The sequence below is a fragment of the Agelaius tricolor genome, unplaced genomic scaffold, assembly GCF_023055355.1.
Source record: "Agelaius tricolor isolate 1412-34295 unplaced genomic scaffold, bAgeTri1.0.p SCAF_6, whole genome shotgun sequence".
In the NCBI taxonomy this organism is placed as follows: domain Eukaryota; kingdom Metazoa; phylum Chordata; class Aves; order Passeriformes; family Icteridae; genus Agelaius; species Agelaius tricolor.
Window position 1 is genome coordinate 16,484,042 of NW_027269266.1, and position 25,047 is coordinate 16,509,088.

Genomic DNA, 25,047 nt, shown 5'->3' on the forward strand with positions numbered 1-25,047 from the left:
CTTTGGAAGAACTAAGTCAGTCTCAATTACCCTTGGCATTATGAACACATTAGTGGCAGAAAGTGGGAAAAAACAGATGAATGAGATTCTTTAGACCTGTGCCAAAAATTCATTCAACAGTAAGTCTCGCCACCACTGCTATAGCACTTTCTATTAGAAAAGGAAATAGGTACAACAAACAGGTCATGTAAACACACTGGTAGTCACTGACAGTAACTGAAAATTTGGTCTCTGACTCCTCATTTGTTTTTAAATATGAACATTAGAAACAGTTTACACACTGCTCTAAGATGCTGCACCACCTTCTCTTCCAATGAATTTTTTTTAGAGGCAAAGAAAAGCTTAGTCTTTCTAAATACTCACCTCTCTCAGTTTATCTTTTGTTGGAAGACAAACTAAGAAGTGCCAAGTAGGGAGAAATGGGATTCTCTTTTTCTAAAATTGCCTGACATCACCTTGTTTCATCTAACAAACATACAAGTCTGACCAAAACAAAACCTCATGTAACCATAGTAAGAAAAAAAGAAAAGCATTATCTGAATCCCCAATATCTACCATAAAAGAACCAGAAAAAGCAGAAAGAAAATACTTCTTCAATTCTAAGTATCACAATCCAAGTAAGCATTAGTTTTTGAAATTAACAACACTTCTTCCTGGGAGTGTTCCTAGACTGAAGCTTTTAACTGGCAATTAAGGTTGCTGTAAAAGAAAACTGGATATCGACTTTATTTACTTCCTGTACCTAACTATGTAAGTGTTAAACTGACAAAATTAACCAAAACCTACACCATGAACCAAAAAAAAGGATTAACACCAACCAACCAAATTAACTAAAAAACCCCCAACACCTAAAAAATAAAAACCCCACAACCTGACACTGTCAGAATACTTCAGAGACAGTTACATATTTCCACTTTAAAAAAATAAGAAGAATAGTAGTCTTTCTGAAAAGCATTTAGAGGAATTACAACAGAAAGCAAAGTTCTCTTCTGCTATTACTGTAACACTTGGGTAAATACTATCCACACAAGGATTGTAACTAGCATTACTTAATAAACAAAACACATACCACTCTGGCTGCTCTTTCCTGAGATTCACACTTTCTGCAAAACCATGGTCCAGTGGGTACTTGAACAATTCCATAGCAAGCTGTTTTGAACAAGACAAAACATTTCAGCAAACATAAACAGCACAACAATACTAATAATATGTTCTAAAAGAAGCTTACTATTAGCTGATCTCACATAATTTTAATTATCAAGAAAGCCAAATTGACAGCTATACATTGCACATTAAATCCTATTACAAAATTACAAGAAACTAAGTGCAACAAGCTTAGATTTTAAAAATTATGCAGGATTTGTTCAATGAAAAAAGAACACATTCACTTGAAAAGTAACACAACCATTCAAAAGCAGCAACATTTCATGTGACCTGTTTTGCTATTTATTTACCTGCAAAACAGGTGAGACACTTCACTGTAAATGTTGGATGCTTGTTACGAGGGATTTTTTTATGAGAACACTAGAAGTACCTAACAAACCTGAGCTCTTCCTAAGGCACTTATTCATACACTTACTATCCAGTTTTCTTACTCTTGTAAGAATATGAACTGGTCTTAAGCAGACAATCCACAGTGAACTGAACAAAGGGAAAGTTTGCTTTTTTACCCCAAAAAATTAACAGGGATGTAAATACAAACTGAACTCAGCATCAGGACTTGGATCAGTTGCAACTTGAGCCAGGCTACAACATAAATCCTTAGGAAAGAGATTTTGAGACAAGAAGATTTATCTGCAAGACAGTCATCTATATTTTTACAGTATATAAGAGCAACCCCAAGAGTTTGCTACAAAATTCCACAGAAAAAAAGAGTTTAGCAATTTGGTAATACTGCTCATGCTTGAAATGCACACATCAAGCAACCTTAAGAACTACAGAGGGAATGAAAACAAAAGAATACAAGTGCTGTGAGTATACTCTTATTTGTATGGGTGTAGCAAATAACAAAGAACCAAAAAGCCAAACATTTTGCTCAAAGATAATCCCAAAGTATTAAAGATAAGTCAGACTCAATTCTCAACAATCATATGTTACTTAAATACAAAAATCAGGTTTAACTGTGTAAGTAGAAAAAAAAATGAGTAATTTAAAGTTATGAAGAAAGCTGAGATTAAATTAGTAACTTGTAGTTACACTATACAAATATATTGATTTTGTGATAGCTCAGAGATGAAAAATAGTAATGCAATAGTAATATAAAAACATCTGGCTAATATACCTTCATTTTCATGAAGGAAAGTCAATGAAATCATTTCCTATTATATACATACATGTAATCATATTAAGACCCATTGTCAGATTTTCAAATACTTTATTCAAGTATCTACAGGCCAAACTATTCTGGTAAGCCCTTTCTACTGTACAACAAAATTCTTTAACATGAGAAAAAAAAAATTGTTCTCGTTGCATCTATAATAACCACGGATGGGGGGACTCTGAATTTCTCTTTAGATATTGAGAGGGAGATTTTAAATGTGCAATCATACATTTAGGTTAGCAAGTGACAGTGCAGAATAGGAAACAAGTATAAAATGCAACTCAGAAACAAGGCTGGCAAGTAGATCCAAAGGCAACCTGGGCTGGGCAACGACCAAAGTTGAAGGGAAGTACTTCTGTATCTGCCAGGGTAAAAGAGCACACCTGGAGCCTAGAAGAGTCCATCACCCAATCATGCTCTGATATACAGTGATACCATTTTCAGAGTTTTGTTTATACTTCCACTACTATGCAAAGCTTCTTTAAACACATGAAGAGATCTTGTCCTTCACAACTTGCCAATAACTTCACAATTGAAGCTTCCTCAGAACTAAGAATAATTATAATTATTATAGCAGTTAATAAAGCTTTATGGATAATACTGCTGCTTGTACTTCAAATACAGACCACCAGCTTTGACCACGAGGACCACTACATTTACTGCAGAGAGGAGTGGACATGCCTCCTCTACCACCTTTGTTCACATGATGTATCAAATCCAAAATGTAAAGCATCAATGGTACAGTAAATCAAAACACAGAGTTCTTCTTTTCTTAAGATCTCTGTAACAGCTTCTGGATTTAGACTAAGCAGTATTTTCCACACTTCCTGACAGATTCCAACTTAGGGTTGGATATGACTTTAACAAAAAAAATTCATTTTCTTGTACCTGCTGAAGTGTGTTTCTCTATATTAGGAATACTTTCTATAACTGACTTTTGTTCCTGCTATTTCAGGTCCAACTGCTGCTATCATCCAATTCTTTCACTGAAAATATCAGCAAGGTTCTAGATACAAAGGAAGATGTCCAAGATAATGCAAAAGGAATAGCTGTTTCAGCTATGACTTCTAGAAGTAGTCATGTTTTAGTGTTCTTCTTCATGATCCTAAGATCCCACAAGTGCAGTCAACCTACTGGTTAACATTACTCAGCTCTTAAGATGACAAGAAAGCAGTTCAAAACCAGATTAACTTCAGAGATCCTGTCAGGTCCCTTCTGTGTTCAATCTAATGTTAACAAAAATAACTTAATTATTTTGTATATCTCCTTAAATTATAACTATTTCTCACTATTTGTCAAATCACAAGGGAGCACATACTTGGAACAACCAACTACTATATTACATCATCTTCAGCACAATTTAAGACTAAGCATGAGACACACATTAGTAGCATTTTCACATGCACTAGGCATTCAGATTAATGAATTGGATTTAGGATTTTCTGTCTCCTCCAATTTGTCCACCACCTGTAAGTAGCCAAAAAGGCAGTCACTGAGTTCTCATGACTGCTCAGGAGTTGGTACAGAAAAACTACCATCTTATTCCTTACTTCTGCTACCATAAAGGAAAAGTTATGATGGCTTCCTTTCTTACAATGTAAGCAGCAGAACTGTCTCTTCCTCTGCTCTCACACGAAGGGTCAACTCACTGACAGAAAAAAAACAATCACACATGCCAGCTCCTGAACTGAGCTGGAAACCAACCAACCAGCCTCCACTAAGCCAAACAAATCCAGCATCAGCCATTCCAAACAGCACCCTCCCCTTGCAGAACCACAACAGGAAGTCTCTTCATCTACCAGGAAACATCAGCCAAATAACATTCAAGGAAAGGCAGAGATGAAATCACATGACAGCTAAGTCTTTCCTATGCACCCTTCTCTTCCAATCCTAAACCCTCCCTGTCTCCTGGCTGCCGCTCAAATAAAATTTTCAAACTTGGGAAAAGCAGGGACAACAGGGATCGCATAGGGGAAAAAAGAAATACAGCAAAATAGCAGAATATAGTACAGTAACAAGTTCTGCAAAGACCAAAAGCAATTTTAGAGAGTCTCTGAAACGTTGCAGCTGAGGTTGTTACAGGGTGCAGAGGCACGCTGGGGAGCACAGACACAAAAAACATGCAGGAGAAGAGGAAAGGGTAAAAAAATGGACAGGGGAGTTCTTCCTCTCTCACAGGCTTAATGCAGGAGAACACACTATACTAAGTTTCACGTGAGGGAAAAGACAGACGGGAAGGAGAGAAGATGACAGAGCAAGTCAAACCAGAAAGCACGTGGCCTTAGAAACAGGCAAACAGGCTTCATGGGTAAAAAGAAGGAGCTGGGAGGGGGAGGGAAAAAAGGGGGGAAAAACGGCCGGGGGGTGGGGAGGAGAAGGAAGCAGGCCCAAGGGAAGAAGCCGGGGAGCACCGAGAAGGAAGTGGCGAGGCCGAAGGCCGGAGCGGGTGCGCTGCCCTCGCCTGCCCGCTCACCTTGATGCACTGCGACATTGCAGCCGTGCCCGTCGCAGTAGACGAGCGGGTTCTCGGCCCAGCCCCGCTCGTCGGAGCACACGCAGCAGCCGCCGATCATCTCCTTCATGCTACTGGAGAACTCACCCTCCAGTGACACCGGCAGCAGCAGCGGCTCGCTGGAGACCATCTAAGGGTTAAAAACACCGTCGTCAACACCGCGCACGCCACACGCGCCTCGCCCTCCGCCTGCCCCCTCCCCCGGCGGGGTCTCCCCTCAGTCACTCAGCCGCAGCCGCCGCCACCGCCGCCGCGGCAGCGCTTCGGGACCCATGACCGCCGGCTGAGCGCCTCGTCTCGCCCCCGCCCGACCAACCGGCCAGGCTGTGTCGGTCGGGCCGCAGCGGCTCCCGAGGCGGACGCGGCTCCGCGGGCGGGCACGGCGGCGGCGCCGGCGCGCAGGCGCACTACGCGCGCGCCCGCGGGGCGGGCAGGCCTCGGCCCGGGGCCTCCTCGCGAGGGTTCGCGCGCCGCCCGCGGAACGTGAGCGCCGCCGCGGCGCCCCGAGCGCGCGCCCCCGCCGCCCCCTCCGAGAGAGCGTGCGCGGGAGCGCGCCCGCCCTTCGCCGCGCCCGCGCGCACCTGACGGCCCGCGCGCGCACCCACCTCGGCGCGCGGCCACGGCCCGTCCCCCGCGCGGGACATGGCGGGGCCCCCCCGCGCGCCGGGGCCGCGGGACAGCCCGCGCGGCGCCGCGTCCCGCCCGGCCTCCCCGCCCCCGCCAGCGCCGCACGCGCTGCGCGCTGCCCCCCGCCCGCCCCTCGGCCGCGGGGGCGGGGAGGCGGCGGACATGCGGACATGCGCCCCGCTCCCACCCGCGCCGCCGCTCCGCGGGGCCCCCGCGCCAAGGCCGCAGGACGCGCCCCGTGCCCGCCCCCTCCCCACCCCCCCGAAATCATTTTTACTATCTTGTTTATTTTCCCCCTGATGTGACTGCAGGACTAATGCATTCCCGCTCCCAACTTTTATTATCCTGTTTATATCCCCTCGGTGTGCCTGCAGGACTAATGCGTTCTCGCTATTACGCCACTTGCCTGCCCTCACCGCAACTTTTACTATTTTGTTTATTTTCCCTGCGATGGGGCTGCAAAGCTAATGCATTATTAATCCCGCTCTTTCCTCTTCCCTCAAAACTCATGGCGCGGATGCAGCGCTGCCTGGCTATCCCTGCCACGGCAGCGAAAGTGATGCTGAACGGGAGATGTGACAAATAGAGAAACCAGGGAGGCTGCAGACACACAAAAACAAACATGTTCTTCGACACAGCTGCTCTCTACTTTTACTCAGAGGTGGACATGTCTTGCTCGAAGCTGGGCGATTGGGTTCTTTTTTAATAAAATAACTCTGTAATTCTGTTGTCTCTCTAAATCAAAGGTGGGGGGGGGCAAAAGAAAAAAAACCTGAGGGGAGTGAGCTGAGGTGGTCAGCAGAGAGGAAAATCTCAGGCTATTCAATTCTCCATTGTAAGCAGGTATGCCTGTAGCAGAAGGAACTAATTGTGGTGATTGTTAGGAGCATAAAGAAATTAAATGCAGCCTTGCAAAATCCTGGCCACTCACTTGCCCCCGGCCTAGCATTTCTTTATTTGTTTGTTTGTTTATTTTATTTTGTCTTGGGCAAGGAAGATATCATTGATTCATCTTCATTATCATGCTAAAAGGCAGAGAAGCAGAATTTGTGTGTGGGCTGTATTTTTCACGATGATTTTGCAAGGGCAGCTGAGCTGGTATCTGTAGAAATCACTACTGAATTATGTACATTCCTGGACACAGCACTACCTAGACCCACACGTATGCAGATTCTATTTTATACATTGTCATAGTCCAGTACACAAGTGCAGATGTTTTATTAGTTAACAAACTGCTGCATGGAAGGGAGAGGTGGGATGTGCACAACTCTACCCCCTGCAGACATCCGAGGCTGCAGTTTGTATTCAGGATATCTTAGGTCAAGCTCTTTTCTCTCCTTCAAGTTTTAAGTGAAATTATTTTGATAGAGGAAGAATGGCAGGCAGGCAAAAAAGAATCATGGAGGTAGTTTCCTACATGCAAGGCCCAACCAAACGTGAGATTATTGCAGCCATTTCGGGCGCATCCTAAGCATTTCTCTGTAAATATATGCTCCAAATAGCCATAAGAGTTTAGAAATTTTTAAGATACGTGAAAAAATGGAGGGGGAGGAGACTGGAATGTAGTATGGTTCAGTTGTGTAAAATCAAAGACCGCTCTCAAAAAAAAAAAACCACCCTGCACCAAATGTCCTATCAACACTGAAGAATACAAATTTCAACATAAAACTATTTGTTATTAAACATACTTAAACCACTATTTTTATTACTTTAAAAGCTCATAAAAATACCCTGAAAATTGCAGGTGCAAGCAATTACTTTGTAAGAAAATAAAGCAATTAATATATCCTGGTGTTTTAAAAAAACGCAAATTATTTGAAGCTGATAGATACAGTGTCGCAGCCCTTCTTCATTCTTGTCAAGAAAATGACATCTAATTTAAAAAGCATTCTCAATGATTCTGCTAACCCTAACCAAAAAAAGAAAAAAAAAAAAAGTCACAGTACAGCAGCAAATCTATCCTTTATTTCCCTGACAGATAAATATAATTTTTAAATGAAAACATATAAAATATATTTTGTTGGATGAATTTATACATTTAGTAAAATGTGCATTGTAACAAACAATTGTAAATTTTTCTCACCACTTTTTTTTTTGAGGTCTTCCTGCAATTTCTTGTCTGAAAAGCAACTAGTACAATCAATTCCCAAGCGTCTTTTTTTATGTTAGCTATTTTAAAGCTCAATCTTTAGTTTTATAAAGAAGCATCACCAAAGAAAAAACTAATTACTTTGCAACAACTTGATTAAAGCTGCATCATAGCAACAACAGTATATTCATGAAGAACCTACTGTATAGTTTTCAAGTAAAAATATTCTAATCTTACACCATGTAACACACCAGTCCAGTATTGAACATCCCGAAATTTTGCTTTGGTTAAAATTCAGTCAAGCCTAATACATTCAGTTATTTAATGAAACATTTGTTGTCTTCTTACAGATTTCTATTTAATTCTTTCTATAGAAAGAGTGTACATGGACTGGAAGAAACTCCATGACTACCACTTTATGGTATTGTGTAATATTTGATTGAAAAATTTAGATAACCTCTTGATAGTTCTGTAAAACAATCATTTAGAGAAGACCTTTGAAATGCAAAATAGGAAAAGAAATGCATTACCACTAAATAAATACTGCAAACACTAAGCCTATAACAGCTATGGAATCAGAACATAAAATCTTGTAGCATATATGTTGTTATGATTGTAGTATTTAATAAGCACTGACATGACACAGAAGGCCAATTTTCTTTTTCTAAAAAAGGAAGCCTGTCCTTCTTATAGTGATATATAAGAGATTAAAATAATTAGAGGAAAATATAATTCAGTGAATAAGAGTGAATAATTTTATTGTTAATCTAAATGCAAGGAGAAAATCCAATTCGCTTAAAGGAACCTACAAAATCTGGAAGCTAAACAAGTTAGAATATAAGAAACTTATAAGAAGATTTAGTGTTTCAATTTTTCTTACTTTCACAAACAGAATGAATGTGTAAGTAAAAGAAAATTACACTCTCCAATTGCAAATTGTTTTTAAAAGTTTAAGGTATTCAAGAAAACATTAGCATATATGAGTGAATAGCACTTCAGTTCTATAAACAAAAATAAAGACGTACTCACAAATTTTTACTACAAAATAATCAGTTGCAACAGTACAACTAAGATTTTTGAATGTCTGGTTGACATGTCACCTTCTTTCCCTAAAATGTGCAAAATCATATTGTAATTTTAGTGAATAAAACAAAGCATTGAACAAGAAAGTCTTTAATTTACAAAGCCACATTACCAGTTGAATATAATCATCAGAAGAATCTTCCAAAAACAACAGAAAAAGCATAAACTTGATATAAAATGCATACTATATTGGAAAGCATGAATTTATCCTGGGACTTGGAGCTGTAGAGCAGGAAAACTCACTTCCTTCCAGAAAGCAAACTTCTCACAGTAATTTTTACTCCATTTTCAGACTGGGTCTTTATTGAGAAAGCTGTGATCTTTACCTATGTTGAAAAAGATACATACTGCAGCTAAACAGATGCAACTGAAAACAGAAAATTGCAGTAGCTTAGTGATGTTCAATAGGTAGAATGATCTATCTCTTGATTATCCATTTAAAATACATTGATGCTTGTCTGCCTTTTGTTTATGTGGTTTTAAATCATTAACAGCATTCACTGAAATACCTTCTAATCGAGGGTATTGGCTTCATTTCTGGGAAGGCAGCAGTGAAATGGTCACTTTGCACAAAATAAAATGCAACTCTTACACGTTGACCCTTGCACGCAGTGCATTTTAAACGGCAGTCTGCCTTAGATCCAACAAATTCTTTCTATCTTTGTTCAGTTAGGAAGGATATAGCATGTCAACAGAACCCACATTAATAAAGTAAATGTATCTTTACATGCTTACTCTTAAATTGTATTGAGAAAGAATAAAGTTTTCCTTTTCCTCTTCTTTAATATACTGCTAAAATCTGTATTTAACACCTATCCAAATGCAATGTACTCAATAATTTAGACGTCTCAACATTTAACATGCAGTCACTTGGTGATGAAGAATTTGCAATGCTCTGTATATTTACATGCCATGCAAGTACAGGTAGCAACATTGGAGGTCATGTCAGTGCATCTCCTGGACACCATGCCTCTTCTTATGTTGTGCCATTTTCTTTTATGCGAACATGTTTACAAATTTTGTAACTATTTTGACTACAAAAAAGGGGAAAATAATTCCACCAACTATTGCATTCATTCATTTTCTTGCTTTTAATTGTATTATCATCTTTCGAGAGTTTGGTGAATTCCACTTAGCTAGCAGCAATGGATAAAATTGGTGGTTTTCAAGTACTGCTTCTGTTACTAGTGTTGGCATTTAAATGTTAATTTCAGACTGAGGTTTACAGTAAACATGAAACAAGGGATTTTCTTTGAATGAACAATCTCAAACCAAAATTCTAAATAAAGGAAACCTAGCACAGGATGTTTTTAAGTGCAGTGATTATTTCCTTTTAAAGATTTAACATTCCCTAAGTGATAGAAGTTAAAGAAGTTAAATGTGACAGTTAATTTATAATTCTCTGCATTAAAAAAGCATTTAAATGCTAACCACATTTTTATATGAGTTAAGTCAAAGTAATGATAATTACAGTATGATACAAAAGAACCTGAAATAAACTTCTAGCAAACCATATTGAATATTAATACCATATTAAGCCCTGAGAAGCTGGGTTAGTAAACTCTGGAATGTAGATTATATGCAATTTAAATGTAACACAGGGCTTTTCTTCAAAGAAGAATCCTTCGTTTCAAAGTTTGGATTTTTATGAGGTATGTATTAATTCATTGGATTTATATTAAATACATTTACATAGCATCACTCCAAGACCAAGCCTCAGATTACTTCTATTGGCATATTTCTATGCACGATTTGCTAAATTAACATTCCATATAAATTAATAGCCTTCTTTACATGTTTGTTGTGTTACGATCGTCATTGTGATACTGTGTTGTGTCACAGGTCACATTTATTTCATTTCAATTCAGGAACAGTACCTATACTATATATTACATATGAGAAACAACATGCTGAATTTCCCATCAAATCTCTTAAATTCAGAGCTATTTTAGATGGGTTTGTATAAACAAAACACATATATCTAATATAAGCGTGGGAAAGGAAAAGCTGGTTTGTTATATGCTAAAGCAAATTGGAGTAAATCAACCGCATCCGTGAGCTGGATAAGCAATACTACTCTGCTTTTCCCACTACCATTTGGACAAGACAATGTTACTTTTTTATTTAAAGTGTTTTCTTCTCAACAAGGGGCCACCACTTCCCAATCTCAAAAACACGCCCCAGAATATGTTAATTAATTGTATTGTGTCTCTGAAAGAAAGAGGTTGCCAAATGCAATAAAAAAAAAGAAAAGGTCTTTCGATCAGTGAGCTGCATTCCCACTGCTTGTTACCATCTCATTTCAATTCCATATAGATATACATGGATACATTTCCTCCAGGTACAACTTTGACTATTAAAAGCTGTTTAAGAGCGAAAGTCTAACTTGACCACATAGGGTGTATATGGGAAGCTTAACATTCCTGCTGAATTAAGCGCACAAGCCTCGGATCATTTTTTGTCAATCCTACTACGGTACTTCAGAGTCGGGAATGTGGGTAATTTCTAGAACATGGTACTTCCCAATTAAAAGTAACAACAATGCTCCTCTGTACAAAAAAATTCATACATCAAATATGCCAACAACACATTCCACAAAAATACAAAATAAGGAGTAATGAAGAATGGCAACAAAAGATCTCTTCCCATTTTTTTTTAATCTTCCATTTCAATGAGATAGTTTTCAAATAAAGATATATTGTTTTAGCAAATACAAGAGTATTAAATGTCCTTTTGAATGATGCCTTCTAAATTTGCAGTAACCCTCTGAAAATTCCCAAGCAGCAATCAAGAGCAAATGCATCTCCGGAATACTCAAGCAGGACAAGTAAAACAAAACAAAAATCTTTCTTTCCTCGATCTTCAGCTAATGCCTTTAAATATTACCAGGGTAGTGTTTTCTATATATTATTGCATCTTCAGCTTTTGAATAATATGCATGCTTTTAACCATCTAAACTGAACTGAGTTTTTATTTGGAGGAGTCCAACAAAAGCCTGCAAGTTTTCCAAGAGTGAAAGAAAAGTCCCAAACGGTATTATCTTAAACAATGACTGCAAGCATGCAACTTCCCAAGTGTGCATGGGGGAAGAAAAGTCACTTCAGAATTATTTTCTACTAGGTGATATACATAAACATCAACCTTTAATTTCTTTTTTTTTACTGATCACCATCTATGACAAATGTTAATTTTTTTGGCATATATATTTAATTTTTTTTAAAAAGTCTAGGCACCACTTCTAATATTTTAAAATAAATTCACAAGCACTCGGCAATAACTTGCTAAAAACAATCACAATTCTCCTAGGAAGGATTTTCTTAAAATAACCAGTTCTCTAGAAACTCTTTAGTCATCACAAATATGAGTCCCTACAGGTTTTAATTTTATCTTCCAGAAATAATGTGCAAATACGGTTTTGGTTTTTTTTTTCTTAGATGTTTAAGGGCACTTGTTGGAAATTTTCAAAATTTTCTTGAACATCAAGCTAGTTAATTCTTCCCCTATGGAAATACATTAGAAAGTTCCGTTTGAAATGGTGTACTGAAAAAAATTTAATTTCTAATTATTTTCAGGGGGAAAAATGCAACAAACACTTTTCCTATAAACCAAATATTTTAAAATCTCAAACCAACATAAAACAATCACTTGGGGGGGGGGGGGAATCCATCATGGTGCTTATATGAAAAACAGGATAAGATTAATATCTTCGTTTTTATAGACTGACTTAAGCATAGTTCCTTCCAAATTTCTCTTTGGCTACATTTATTAATCCAAATCCAGTGGGTCGGAGCAGTTTTTCCCAATTTCTTCAACAAGTCCTGCTCTAAAATCCACCCAGAAACAGATGTTACTTTATGTACAATTCCGCTGCGGTAGTTGGGGGGTTTTTACCTTTCAAGGAACACGTGAGCTACAGCCTCACGGAGCTCCCTCAGCGGATGGCACTTCTAAAGGCTCCTCTCTACTCATGAACCCGATTTCGCGGCGGGTCCCCCCACGCCGCTGCCGGCGAGCACACACAGCGTGCGGGGCCCGGGGCTCTCCCTCCTCCCCGCCGGCGGAAAGCGGCGCGAAAAGAGGCGGCCGGGGAACAATGGGGAGCGCCGGGAGCAGGGGGAGCCCCGGCCGCGCTTCCTCCGGCCCCGCCGCCGCTTCCTGCGGGCTCGCGCGCCGCTCCGGTCCCTAGGGCGGCCTGCCCGGAGCCCGCCCCGCTGACGGGAGACCCCCGCTCACCCTTGGAATCCCCCGTGCCCGCGCCGCGCCGCCGAGGGCACCCACGAGTTTACTCTCGCAGCCACTCGCTCGCCCCCGAGCTCTCCCGCCCCCGCACGGCGAGCGGGGCTACCCGGCTGGCGCGGCGCCAGCCCCGCTCCTGAGCCTATCCCGGGGTCGGGCGGGCGGCCTATGGGAGCCCTGATCCCGCTGCCCCGGGCTCCTGCCCCGCATGCCGCGAGCACTGCCCGCAGGAGAGCGGCAGCACTACAGAGGCGCCGCGGCCCCGCTGCACTGCGCGCTCCCTCCCTTCAGGGGACGGTGCTGCGCACAAAGGGCGGCTCAGCATTGTTCTCCTCCCTGACCCCCAAATCCCCTCTTCCCCGCCGGGAGAGGCGAACGGGAAGGGCCGGGACGAAGGGCGAAGACGGGGAGAGGCCAACTGCCCGCGGCGCCGGCCGCTTCCCAGCGTATCCTGCCTGCCATCTTCGCCTTTCCCCTAACTTGCCTTCGTGCTGTGCCTGCCGTCGAAGCCCCCCTGCCTACTGTCCCTTGTTCCCTCATCGCAATGTAGTAGGTCTTTCACATGTCACCTCGCCTAAAAATCCCACTGAGGCGGCAAAGGAACCTCTGCCCCATCGCAGCCACCCAGGCATCCTTGTCGAGCTTGTCCACGGGATCACCTGCTTCACATACCCACATGGCAGAAAAAAAAAAAACCCTCAACTGCACCAATGCAAGGTATTATTTGAGGATTTTGTCCTCAAATTCACAAAGGCGTCCTTCTTTGTAACCCTGATGGGCCTGGTTAGGTGACCAGGCGATATTTAAGCTACAGTCCTTTGCCACCTGCAGCCCAGCGCATTCCCATCCCCACGCTCAGAACTCCATGGAGCGGACACCAAGACACCCGGGATCCAGCAGAAAACTCAAAGCTTGTGAGGAAGAGAGTGGGAGCTACAACATGACACTGAGGAAAAACCACGGCTCGATTTAAATAATTGCATAATATTAGGATTTAACTTATAAATGTTTACATTTGTGTGATTTGATTAATGTCACGTTTGATTTCCTTAAAGCCACTGACAAGGTACTTTAAAACACGAGATTAACGTCTACCAGCGATGAAATTCAACAGGCAAATCCTCTTCCCAGCGCCCCGGCTCCCCCAGCACGCGGGCAGGAAGGGATCTCAGACCCCCCCCCTTTCTGCCCCGTGCAGCCCTCGGCCGAGGGAGCTCCCCGCACATCCCGTGGCCAGCGATCCCGCCCCGCAGGTGACAGGATTCCCGGCCGGTCCCTGCTCCGGCACCGCGCTACGGTGCGCGGGGCTCCGCCGGCGCTCCCGTTCAAACGCGGCCGAGCCCGCCTCTGCCCCGCCCCCACCCGGCCGTTACCGCCGCCGCCACAGGGACACCCCGATCCCGCCCCGGCGCTTCCCGAGGGAGGCGCCGCCGCTCCCGGGTTTTCCCGGAATGCCGGGGGGAACGGAGCGGGGGGAGGGGGAGCAGCGGCGGGAGGCTCGAGCACGGCACGAGCGCGGCCGGCGCGGGGGATTATGGGTAGGAAGGTGGTCGGGGCAGCAAAGGAAGCGGCGGGCGGGGGTGGGGGGGTGAAAGGTCAGCGGCCGAGAGCCCCCGCGCCAATGGCGGGCGGGCGGGCCGGGCTGGTCCCGCTCGGCGAGTCGGCGTTGTGCCGCTCTCCGCGGCTGTAAACACCGAGCGTGTCCGCCCGCGTGTGTCCGTGCGTGTCCGTGTGTCCCGGGCCGTCGCCGCCGCCCCTTGTAACGGTCTGCGCGAGGCCCCGCGCGCGCGGTATTTGTTCGCCCCCCGCCCCTCCCCCACCGCTCTTCCACGCGATTTATGGGATTTGCAAATAATTCCAGGGGGGTTTTCTCCCTCCGCACCCCCTCCTACCTCGGCTCCTAACCTCCGCTTCCTCTCCCGCCGCCTCGGCAGTCACCGGGGAGCTCCGTCGTTGCCGGCAGCGCGGGGCCGGGCAGACCCCGCACACAAAGGTCCCGGCCCCGATCCCTCTCCCGCCGGCCGCGGCTCGCGGGGACGGTCCGGTGAGTGCAGAGCCATGAAACCTGCAGCTCCTGCTCGCGGCGGGCTCCGGCCACCAACGGGGGGTGACTTGAACCGCCCCGCAACTTTCTCCCCGTGCCCCGCACCCCCGACCCGCCGCCAAAGGTAAAGCTGGAGCGAGTCCCCTCGCCAGCCCCTCACAGTGAGGCTCAAACGGAGGAGGAAAATGGGAAATGTTCACACGGAGAAGTGGTTCCCTTTGTTCTTTCATTGTTTCTACCCGAACTGGCGGATACAAGGGAATAAACACTTACCTTCTCTCCTTTTTGCTCCAAAACACACACGTTCCCATCAGCTTTAAAATGCACGGTCCACTTTGGAAGCGACTACAAATGTCGGGAGAGTTTGTATTCCATTCTTTTACACTCTGCTCTTTTTAGTGTAAGATTAAGTTGCCGAGCACGTTGTTACAAGCCCCCCGCCTTAGTGAATGGTCACGTTTAGGACCCTCCAAGTCCATCCTAATTCTGCCAGTAGAATTGAGGGTATTGGAAGTCTAAACTTTAAAAAGGAAAAGGGCCTGCATCTATCGAGCAGACCTGAAAATGCACTCAGTTCCTCACTCACTTCCACAAAATGGATATAAACACCTCGCCCCGGACAACTCAATGAAATATACATTTTAAAGCTTGAATGTAGAAAAGCTGTTGCCTCGGCTGAGATAAGCTAAAAGCAAATTGGCATGAAGAAAATCTACCTCAGTGTATTCCACAGCGGGAATAGTCTCTGTAGTTTAAAACAAGTAAATAAGAGCATCATATAGAAATGCTAAGCCTAAAGTTAAAAGGAAAACAACCTCTGAGAGGAATATGCTACCCGGGGAGGAATGGGGAAAATTGCAATTTTTTTAAGTGTCCCTTTTTTGCAAAAATTACTGTTTTTCTTTTTTCTCCCCATGCAACCAAGGCGGGGGGGAGAGGAACCCATTTTCTGCTCTCTTTGTAGTCCAGTCGGCATTTTGCACCCAGAAACATGGGCAGTTCCTCCCCAAACCTTGCTTTAATCTGATTACGACAAGATTTGCTGATACAATGAATATTTGAAATGATCCTTGTGTCTTAGTGAGTGGGAAGCATTTCCAGGCTCCCGTTTCCAAGGCTCCCTGCTGCAGAGGGAAGAGGAGCGGTGGGGAGACCCCGCTCCCTGAGGCCCCGGTGGGGTGGCAGCCAGGGGTGAGGGGGACAGCCCCCTCCTCCAGTGCCCAAGGGCGCTGGATTAATTTAGCCCAACTCCCTCGGCCCGTGGTTGGAGCAGGATCTTTAAGTGCCTTTTCCCCCTGCATCATCACGCCTTTGCCAATTGAAAAATAAACAAATAATAGCAAAATAAATTTTAAGAAAGAGTGAGGATGCAGGCGACCCAAAGTAATTGTGGGACCTGGAGCACATGTTGTTGTCTCACACCCCCTCTCCTCCTCTTCCTCCCCCTCCTCCCGATGTGGCCTTAATGGCAAACTGGAAGGCCGGTTTATTTCATAGGGCCATATTACAACCAACAAGGTAAATAGGGAGTCGTGGGGGAGAGAGAGGGAGGGGGGAGGGAGCAAAAGGGGCTTTTCTTTGATAGCGTTTAATTGGAATTGAAACATTCTGGGGCTGTAAACATTCTTTATTTATTCAGCACACATAAGCGGGCATTGTTTTATCACCATCATAATTACGGTGTCCTTTAAACTGACTGATAGCAAAGGAGATAAGGGAATGCGCCTGTAGCTCCAGATCAAATCGCTGGCTCGCCCCTCTCCCCGGGTCACCAGGATCCACACGGTCCTTGGAGATGAGGAGCGCCGGAAGATTGTGGCCTGGCTATCCCTTACGTCATGAAAGTGATTTGTACCACATTGCTAATTTGGTGCAATTCATAACCTCCCGATCTCCTTCGTTTGCAACTGCTTTTCAGTTTGCACGGTACGATTTTTAAGATGTGGTTTCCCACCGTAGAAATTAAGAGTGATCACCTATGTGCAAGAGAGGATCTTGTTTCCCAATGTTTGTTGCTTTACCTTTGTCTAATTAAAAATGCAAACTTTTAGGATCCTTTCAGAACAAAGCCTCACCAAATCCCCTTTACATCCAAGGATTTGCAAATTTATAAAGGCTGCATTGAATTCAGCATGGGTCAAGGGGCAAAAAAAGGGTAGAAGGTCACTGCATTTTGATTATGGGTCAGTAAACAACATGGCATGTAGTATGTGTCCAGAAACTCCTGCTAAAAAGTATTTTATAACTACCATGGGTATTAAATTCAAGAAATAGTCTTAGTCCGTAGTGATTATAAATTGCACAAAATTCTAGTGTGCAAGAAACACTCCAGCTCCCATGAAAAAAATAAAACAAAGCCCCCACAAACTTAAAAAGCACTTAGTAGAATTCTACATTGCATCTCTGCTAAAAAAAAAAAAAAAAAAAAAAAAAAGAGAGAGAGAGAAAAAGAAGAAAAAATGGAGAAAAGAAAAAACAACCCTGAAACTTTGAGGTATAAGAGTGTTAGCCAGATTATGATTTTTTTTTTCCCAGACTGATGGCTGATGTTTCTTTGTCCTGCACATTTAGGAGATTTAGTTATACATTCTGATACGTTGTCTGACTAGAATTTAGGGCAAATTTTAGTTACTGCAGTCACATTTCACTGACTTTAAAATAGCAGAAGGATCCTATTATACTATTCCTTGACCCTATTATATTTACATTACTGGACTCTTTGTGATAGCCTCTAGCTGCTTTCTATCTGTGTCCTCCTCGAGCAAAATATGCCCAACAGTAACTAGAAGCAGGGTGTAGTGTTAGAAATCAAGTTCTCATGTGACATATGTATTTCCGCACAGCATCGTGAAAGCAAAAGGTTTATTTAATACTTGTCAATACCTGAAGACATAGTCCAGCATTAGCAAATAATAATAAATAATAATAATACTCTAATAATGTGGCAATCCTATTGTGAAAACGCACATGACCCTTAGGTTTTCCTGAAGATTTTCAGAGTTCTCCCCATTAGTACAACCGGTGGTGGACATTGCTGTTGCATTTCCCAATGAAACGTTTAAAAGACTGTAAATGGTGTGTGCATTACTACCTTGCAGAAGGAAGAGGTCAGGCTAAATTGCACTGGTATTTAAACATAATCATACTATGAAAATAAATCAAAACATCACGTAAAAGGAGTATTTTAAATGTTACACACGTTTTCTTTCTGGAATGACATGGCTAAGCAGTTCCCTTTGAGCATATATATTTTAACACAAGTTTACAAAAATAAAAGTATATGATTTTCAACAAATGGGAATAGGTCTACAGCAAAGTATTATGAATATTATTTTGCTCTTTCTTTCCTAATGAGGTTTATCCTTCAGCCAGACAGTTTTAAGACTGAAATACTACTGGCTATAGAGTGTAGATTGCAAATTGCACGCTACTCAACGTGAAAAGGAGCACGTTTGATTGATCGCCTCTGTGTGTGTATGCGCCCATACACACAACTCTCTGTAGTTGCATGTGTATGTATTTGGCAAAACCGGGCATCTCTGGCGTCCTTATCTTAAGAAATGTGAGACAAACATCCATTCCTTTAATCGTGTTCATCTTTGATCACCAGTGAGGGTGACACAGTCCACAAAATTAACAAAGAAATTCCCTTGCTTTTGAGACATAGCTACATATACATCTGGGTCTGCACACACATGCACATGGACACACAATCAGGCAGGCATACATCCCAATAAGTAAATTATGGCATAACTTTTCATGTAATTGACACCAGACACCTTTTATTTTTCATTTTCATTCTTTTGACCAGCCTTCACATTAACAATCTAAGCCATAAATGTTGGTGGCTATTGATCGCAATCCCCTGTGTGCGTGCAAATCCATTTTCAAGTCCTCTGCCTTTAATGTGCGTGTGCGTGTGCAAGGGGCCTCTGACGGCTGTTTATCAGGATCTCCCCCAGCCTGCTTCAAGACGACCCCGGATACACAACGTGTGCCGATGGCCAAGGGAAAGCGCGCACACACACTCACACACACGCATACACACACAAAAAGAGCCAAACCAAATGATGGAGAAGTAAAGAAACAAAGCTCTCTTGTGTGAGATGCGGAGAAAGATATGCAACCGAAAGTGTGTGTAAGTATACGTTGAGGATGTGTAGGTTGGGCGCCTGACATTTCCCAAGACTTCTCGTGGGTTTCTCCCTGCCGACATCTGGCGCTGCCTCGACCCCGGTGCTCATGGCCGCACCTTTCGGGAACCCGAGGTTTGCTGAAAAGCCGTCACTAGTTTTAAACGTTTGGTAGCACCGGAATTTAAAAAAATAAAAATAAAAATAAAAATAAATTTTAAAAGGGACATTTTTTAAACAGTTGCCGAATCCCACTGCCAGGCTATCACCGGCAGCGCGTGGGTGCGGGTCTGGATGCCCGTGGCTCCCTCCGTGCGAGTGCACGCGTGGATTTGCACGGGAATCTGACCCAGCTGAACTACCTGACAAATAAAGGACTTTTCAGCCCATCGAGCTTTTGGGTAACGTCGTCTGAGCAGCTTTCTCGGAGTTTACTGTTCCTTTACTGTTGACTCCATAGCCTTAACCTTAAAGCAGGGGGAGGAGAGCAGTAGGGAGGGGGTGGGGGTGTTCGCAGCATATAAGTACATCAGGAGGAATTTTTAAACGACCTTATTGTCTCTAGCTCTAGAAAGACCACGATGATTTCTCTTTAGCGCCAGCAGCTGTTTTCTTTCGAAACTTTGCTTTTTTTGCCTCTCACACGAGCGAGCAGGAGAACGGAGAGGCTGGGAGATCCAGATGCGAGGAGAGAGAAGGAGAACTCCGCGGATGGTCTGAGCTGTGCCGAGGCATTGTTCACTGCTGCCTCTCGGTTACGTTTAAAGGCTGAAATATCACGAGATCCACTCAATGATCCTTTTCTAATTCGAGGGACAAAATGTAATTTACTGTAGCTCTGCTTTCTAGAATGGGAATACTATCCCTAGGTTTCAGAGGGAAGAAGTAGGCATCGCGGTTCGCACACACATGGATTAAGTTGAACAGCGGCGATTACATCTGCGCTGAGAGCAACAGTAGTCCAGGGCTGACTTTTCAAATCTCAGCCCTCCGAGTTGGAGGCTCCCTTGAATAGACTTCCTCCATTCCCGGATGCACTTCTCCAAATTCCCACTTCTCTCTCGAATTCCTGGGAAATTGGGGGCTTGCCTGCATTTCGCCTTGTCATGCAAAACGGCGTTTTCACAGAGTGATTATGCGCTTTCTTTTAGCTGTACCTGACGGGGTAACACGAACTCCACGCACCATATTGCCAACACGCGGAGTGGATATTGACGTTTGCGATTGAAGATTTTTTTTTTTCCTCCGTCGATTTTTTTGCCAAGTCACAGCAGTATGAGATGTCTCATTAATCTCGCGGATGTGTCTAATTCTGGATGTGCAGTGATACATAAAAGTGCTGGTGTTTGTATCCAGCGGAACACTGGATGCACGGCAGAGATTGGTGATTTTTTTTTTTTTCGCAGCGCCTAACGTGCAAACCGCAAGCATCACTTTAACGTGACAAGGGAGAGGCATGCAGCTATCGCAACATTTGCGAGATCCTCGTTCTTGACACTCGAATAATTTAACGTTCCTAAGAAGAGGTTAAACCTTCATGCTGCTTCTTCAAATTGATTTTAAGGGGCTGCTATAAATGGAGCATCAAAAATCTTCGGCAGGGCTACTCCGTGCGGAATATGCAAACTGCGAGCCAGAAGCATCCTAGCCCGATGTAATATCGTACATTGTGTGTTCCAGCACTTCTTTTGTTATTACGTAAAGGCTCCTGGAAACACCTTGGATATTTTACATTCTCCTTTCTCTGCTGGAAGCAATCAGCACGCAGGAATCCTGACGTGGGCTCTGGGACTATAGGACATTCCAGCTCGTGATCCAGCACGGTTAATCGTGAAAAGTGTATACATTTCTGGCTTATCTATGCTTTGTTATGGGTCTGACGTGAGCTCACGTCCTCCTCCCCCCTCCTGCAATATTACTGGCAGAATTTCAGTTAAAAGTGTTATAGTATCACGGTGCGGGAACCCGTGATATTCAGACAGCAAAAATAACCTTAGTACCCGGCTATAAAAAGCTAATTAAGCAGAAGAGGAAAATCAAGAGAAACTCGAAAATGTAAGTACTCCCTCTCGTTAACAACCGAACATTTAACTTTGGAGCCTCAGAAGGGGAAATACCAAGCTGTTCTGCACGTTTTCGCTAAGCTTCATTTTCCACACAATGCAGAATAAAACGCTAGTTTAAAGCGGCTACGTTACCGAAGGATTTTCCATCGCTACGATCAGACTTATGTCCTTTAAATTCACGGCATGCACAAAAGAGCAACGTTTGTCCAAAACAGGCTGAAAATATACGGAACGATAGGGGGAAAAAGCATACAAATCCTTCCTCCGAAGCTAGCGACGTGGAAGTCTGAGAGGGCTGAGTGTGTTTGAGCTCGGATTGTTTAATAGAAAGATTTATATACTAACTGTATTATTTACTTTGGGAGGGGAGGTGGCAGTATAAGGGTATGCTAATTAGTGGGAGATTTTTTGGGGGAAGGGGTGGAATATCAATTTTTATTGCATCACCTGTCAGGAGTGTCCAATCAGCGTTGGCTTTAGGGGAATTAATTGATGAAGGTGTCTCCGGACGAGCTCACTTCACTCTGTCATTTTATTTGTAGCTAAAGCAGCGGCGGGAATAGCAGCTGCATTTCTTTTCTCTTCCTCCCTTCACATTCCATTATCATAGTTTCCAATGGAAAAGCAGGGAATGAAAGGGAACAGGTACTGATCTTCAGCAACAACTTAGAGAAACACTTTGGCAAACCTGATTTTTAAGATTATATATTGATTGTAGTCTCACAGTATTTTTTAATTTATTTTTTTAAATTTTGTCTAAAGTTTGGCACTTCATTCACCAGGAATAACAGCCTTTGTTATATTTTATTAGCAGGATGCCTTGAGACAAATACAGCATCTGGCTGAGGATTGTGTGTGTGTGGCTTTTTCTTTTTTTTTTTTTTTTTTTTTTTTTCATCTGTCTCTCTCTCTGCAAATGCTGGGAATAATTTAATTCACGAAATGGGAGACCTGAAGTCGGGTTTTGAAGAGGTGGATGGCGTGAGGCTCGGCTACCTCATCATTAAAGGAAAGCAAATGTTTGCACTCTCCCAGGTTTTTACAGACCTGCTCAAAAACATCCCGCGAACTACCGTGCACAAGCGAATGGATCATTTAAAAGTAAAAAAACATCACTGCGACTTGGAGGAGTTGAGGAAACTCAAAGCCATCAACTCCATCGCTTTCCACGCTGCCAAATGCACCCTGATCTCCAGAGAGGACGTGGAAGCCCTATACACATCCTGCAAAACCGAACGGGTTCTTAAAACGAAACGAAGGAAACTAAGCCGGGCGCTGTCTGCCACCGATCTCCGGCCGGAGCTCGCTCCCCCCGACCCCTTCTCCGGCTTCTGGAAGGAGAACAAACTTTGGCTGGGTCTGAGCGACTCTCCTCGGCCGCTGCTGCCCGTCCGGAGGAAAGCTCTGCGCCCGGGGGACACAGCCTTGCTACCGGCCGCTCATCTACCTCACATTTTTAGTAAATACACTGGCCACAGCTACCCAGAAATCGCTCGGGCGCCTTGCAAATCCCCCGTAAACTATGAAACGGCGCCGGCGGTGGGCGGCTGCGTGCCCCTGCGCTCCCGTCGCCCGCTCGCCGCCGCGGCGCGGCCCCGGCTCCCGACCGCCGGTCCCCCGCCCCTGCCCGCCCGCTGCCGCCGCCGCCGCCACGGGGCGGCCGCCGCCGCCGTCACGCTGGGCCCCCCCGGCGGCGCCCGCCGGCCCCTGGCCCTGCCCCGGCCCTGCCGGCCCCGTGGCGCCCCGCGGCTGCCGCTGCCGCTGCCCCGCGGCTTCGGGCCGCCCGCCTTCCCCGAGAGCGGCAGCAGCGACTCGGAGTCCAGCTGCTGCTCGGGCCGCGCCGCCCACGACTCGGACTGCGGCTCCAGCCTCTCCAGCTCCAGCGAGGGCAGCTCGGAGGAGGAGGACGAGGAGGAGGAGGAGGACGAGGAGGGCAGCGGCGCCTCGGACTCTAGCGAGGGCAGCTCGGAGGAGGAGGAGGAGGAGGAAGAGGAGGAGGAAGAGGAGGAGGAGGAGGAGGACAGCACCTCGGACTCCGACTCCAGCTCGGTCTCCAGCCAGGTTTCGGTGCAGAGCATCCGCTTCAGGCGCACCAGCTTTTGCAGCCCGCCCGGCGTGGTCCACGCCAACTTCTTGTACCATCTGGCGGCCGCCGCCGCCTCCCGGCCCCCGGCCCCGGCGGAGCCCGGCGGGCTGCCCGCCCTCCGCGGCGCTCCCGGCGGAGTCAAGCCGGAGCTGCCGGAGGAGTGGGGCTGCCCCGGCTGGGCTCCCGCCGCCCCGGCGCTGCGCTGCTCCGGCGGCCTGGGGAGCTGCTTCGCGGAGATAAGAGATGATAGGGTATCCGAACTCACATTCCCACACTCTGAATTTTCCAATAATGCCAAGAGTACTGACCTAACAATTAACTGTGTTGCAAAGGGGGCCTCTTCACCTAGCCCAAAGACAAACAATGCATTTCCACAACAAAGAATACTCAGAGAGGCAAGGAAATGCCTTCAAGCAACTACTACACACCGTGCAGATAACAATACAATAGCTGCTAGGTTCTTAAATAATGATTCTTCATCAGCGGCAGCAAATTCAGAGAAAGATTCCAAAATCCCTCATTGTATTGAATTTGCCACGGATTTGCCCTCTTTACAAACTGATCCTGCGGAGGATGCTGCTTCTCCAGGGGCAGCAGCAGCAGCTGAGCTCCAGTGCACTGATACAGGCAATAAGGCATTGCCATTCCTGCACAGCATTAAAATCAAAATAGAGGACAGCAGTGCGAACGACGAGTATGAGCCTGATCTTACAACACATAAGCTAAAGTGTGAGTGCAATGATACTAAGGATGAGTTTTACGGTGTGACTGAGACTAATAACCAGGACGCTTTATTGACAGCCAAGGAAGATTCTGCATGCACTGAGAAAGAAACCACTTCCTTAAACCCACTGACTCAGAGTCAGGTCCTCTCATGCACTTTAGGTACTCCAAAACCTGAGGATGGGGAGTATAAATTTGGAGCAAGGGTGAGAAAAAATTACAGGACACTGGTTTTGGGAAAGCGACCTGTACTGCAGACTCCTCCAGTCAAACCAAATTTGAAATCAGCTCGAAGCCCACGTCCTACAGGTAAAATTGAGACACATGAAGGAACACTGGATGATTTTACAGTTAACAATAGACGCAAAAGGGTAGCCAGCAATGTAGCATCAGCAGTGAAAAGGCCATTTAATTTCATGGCAAATTTTCCCTGTCCACCATCACTAATTATTGGCAATGATGGGGATTTGTTGCCAGCTTATTCCTTAAACACCACTAAGGATTCCCAACCACCTCACAAGGCCCATCCTGTATGGAAATGGCAGCTGGGCGGTTCTGCAATACCTCTTCCACCTAGCCACAAATTCAGGAAATTTAATTAATAAAGTAGTTTGGAAAATATTTTCTTGAACCACCTTTAACTTTCTTACCTTTTTTTTTTTAAACTCTGCAGCATGGTTTGTACAAACCCATTAATGCTATACACTATTGGAATCCTGTTTTATCACATTGTGAAGACAGAATCTGGATAACTATTTTATTTACCATTACAACAGTGGGGGGTTTTTTCCTTATTTTGGGATCTTGGTGGGTTTTTTTTTTTTGGTTGTTGTTGGTTTGGGCCTTTTTGTTTGTTTGTTTGTTCTGTTGAATTGTTTTTGTTTTTTGTTTTTGTTTTTGGGTTTTTTTTTATTATGTTACATTCCACAGAGTACTTCAGGCTAAAGACTCAAGTTAAACTCAGTTATTATGGTAGAGCTGGAACACTTTACTGTTTAAATGCTAATAATGCACCAGTACCTCAATTCAACTGCTGCAAATAAATGTCAAAAGGTTGAATAATAAATATTAGAATGAGCCATTAAATTTATGCACTAGATTTTGAAAATGGAAGTCTAACTGTTAATT

At 44.5% G+C, this 25,047-nt stretch overlaps 2 protein-coding genes and 1 long non-coding RNA gene across 7 annotated transcripts in view; 2 read left to right on the forward strand and 1 right to left on the reverse strand.

The window, feature by feature from the left end:
- The window catches only part of MLLT10 (MLLT10 histone lysine methyltransferase DOT1L cofactor), a 124,187-nt gene extending 118,732 nt beyond the window's left edge, over positions 1–5,455 (reverse strand). For 3 of the 5 annotated variants that reach the window (XM_071428838.1, XM_071428837.1, XM_071428835.1), the window contains exons 1-3: positions 5,438–5,455; positions 4,794–4,962; positions 1,070–1,149 (exon numbers count right to left, since the gene is read on the reverse strand). In XM_071428838.1, the coding sequence (XP_071284939.1) occupies positions 1,070–1,149; positions 4,794–4,962 (249 nt within the window). In that variant the 5' untranslated portion in view covers positions 5,438–5,455. Of the gene's footprint in view, positions 1–1,069; positions 1,150–4,793; positions 4,963–5,437 lie in introns of those variants that run through there. The other 2 variants (XM_071428839.1, XM_071428840.1) reach the window with 2 other exon arrangements.
- An 8,848-nt stretch (positions 5,456–14,303) lies between these two features.
- LOC139590911 (uncharacterized) lies at positions 14,304–15,209 on the forward strand. Its single transcript, XR_011679466.1, has 2 exons — positions 14,304–14,405; positions 14,802–15,209. It is a non-coding gene; the product is annotated as an uncharacterized lncRNA (long non-coding RNA).
- A 4,364-nt stretch (positions 15,210–19,573) lies between these two features.
- SKIDA1 (SKI/DACH domain containing 1) lies at positions 19,574–24,540 on the forward strand. Its single transcript, XM_071428842.1, has one exon. It carries the CDS (start codon positions 22,053–22,055, stop codon positions 24,519–24,521), a length of 2,469 nt encoding a protein of 822 aa, XP_071284943.1. The 5' UTR covers positions 19,574–22,052; the 3' UTR covers positions 24,522–24,540.
- The last annotated feature ends 507 nt before the right edge of the window (positions 24,541–25,047 follow it).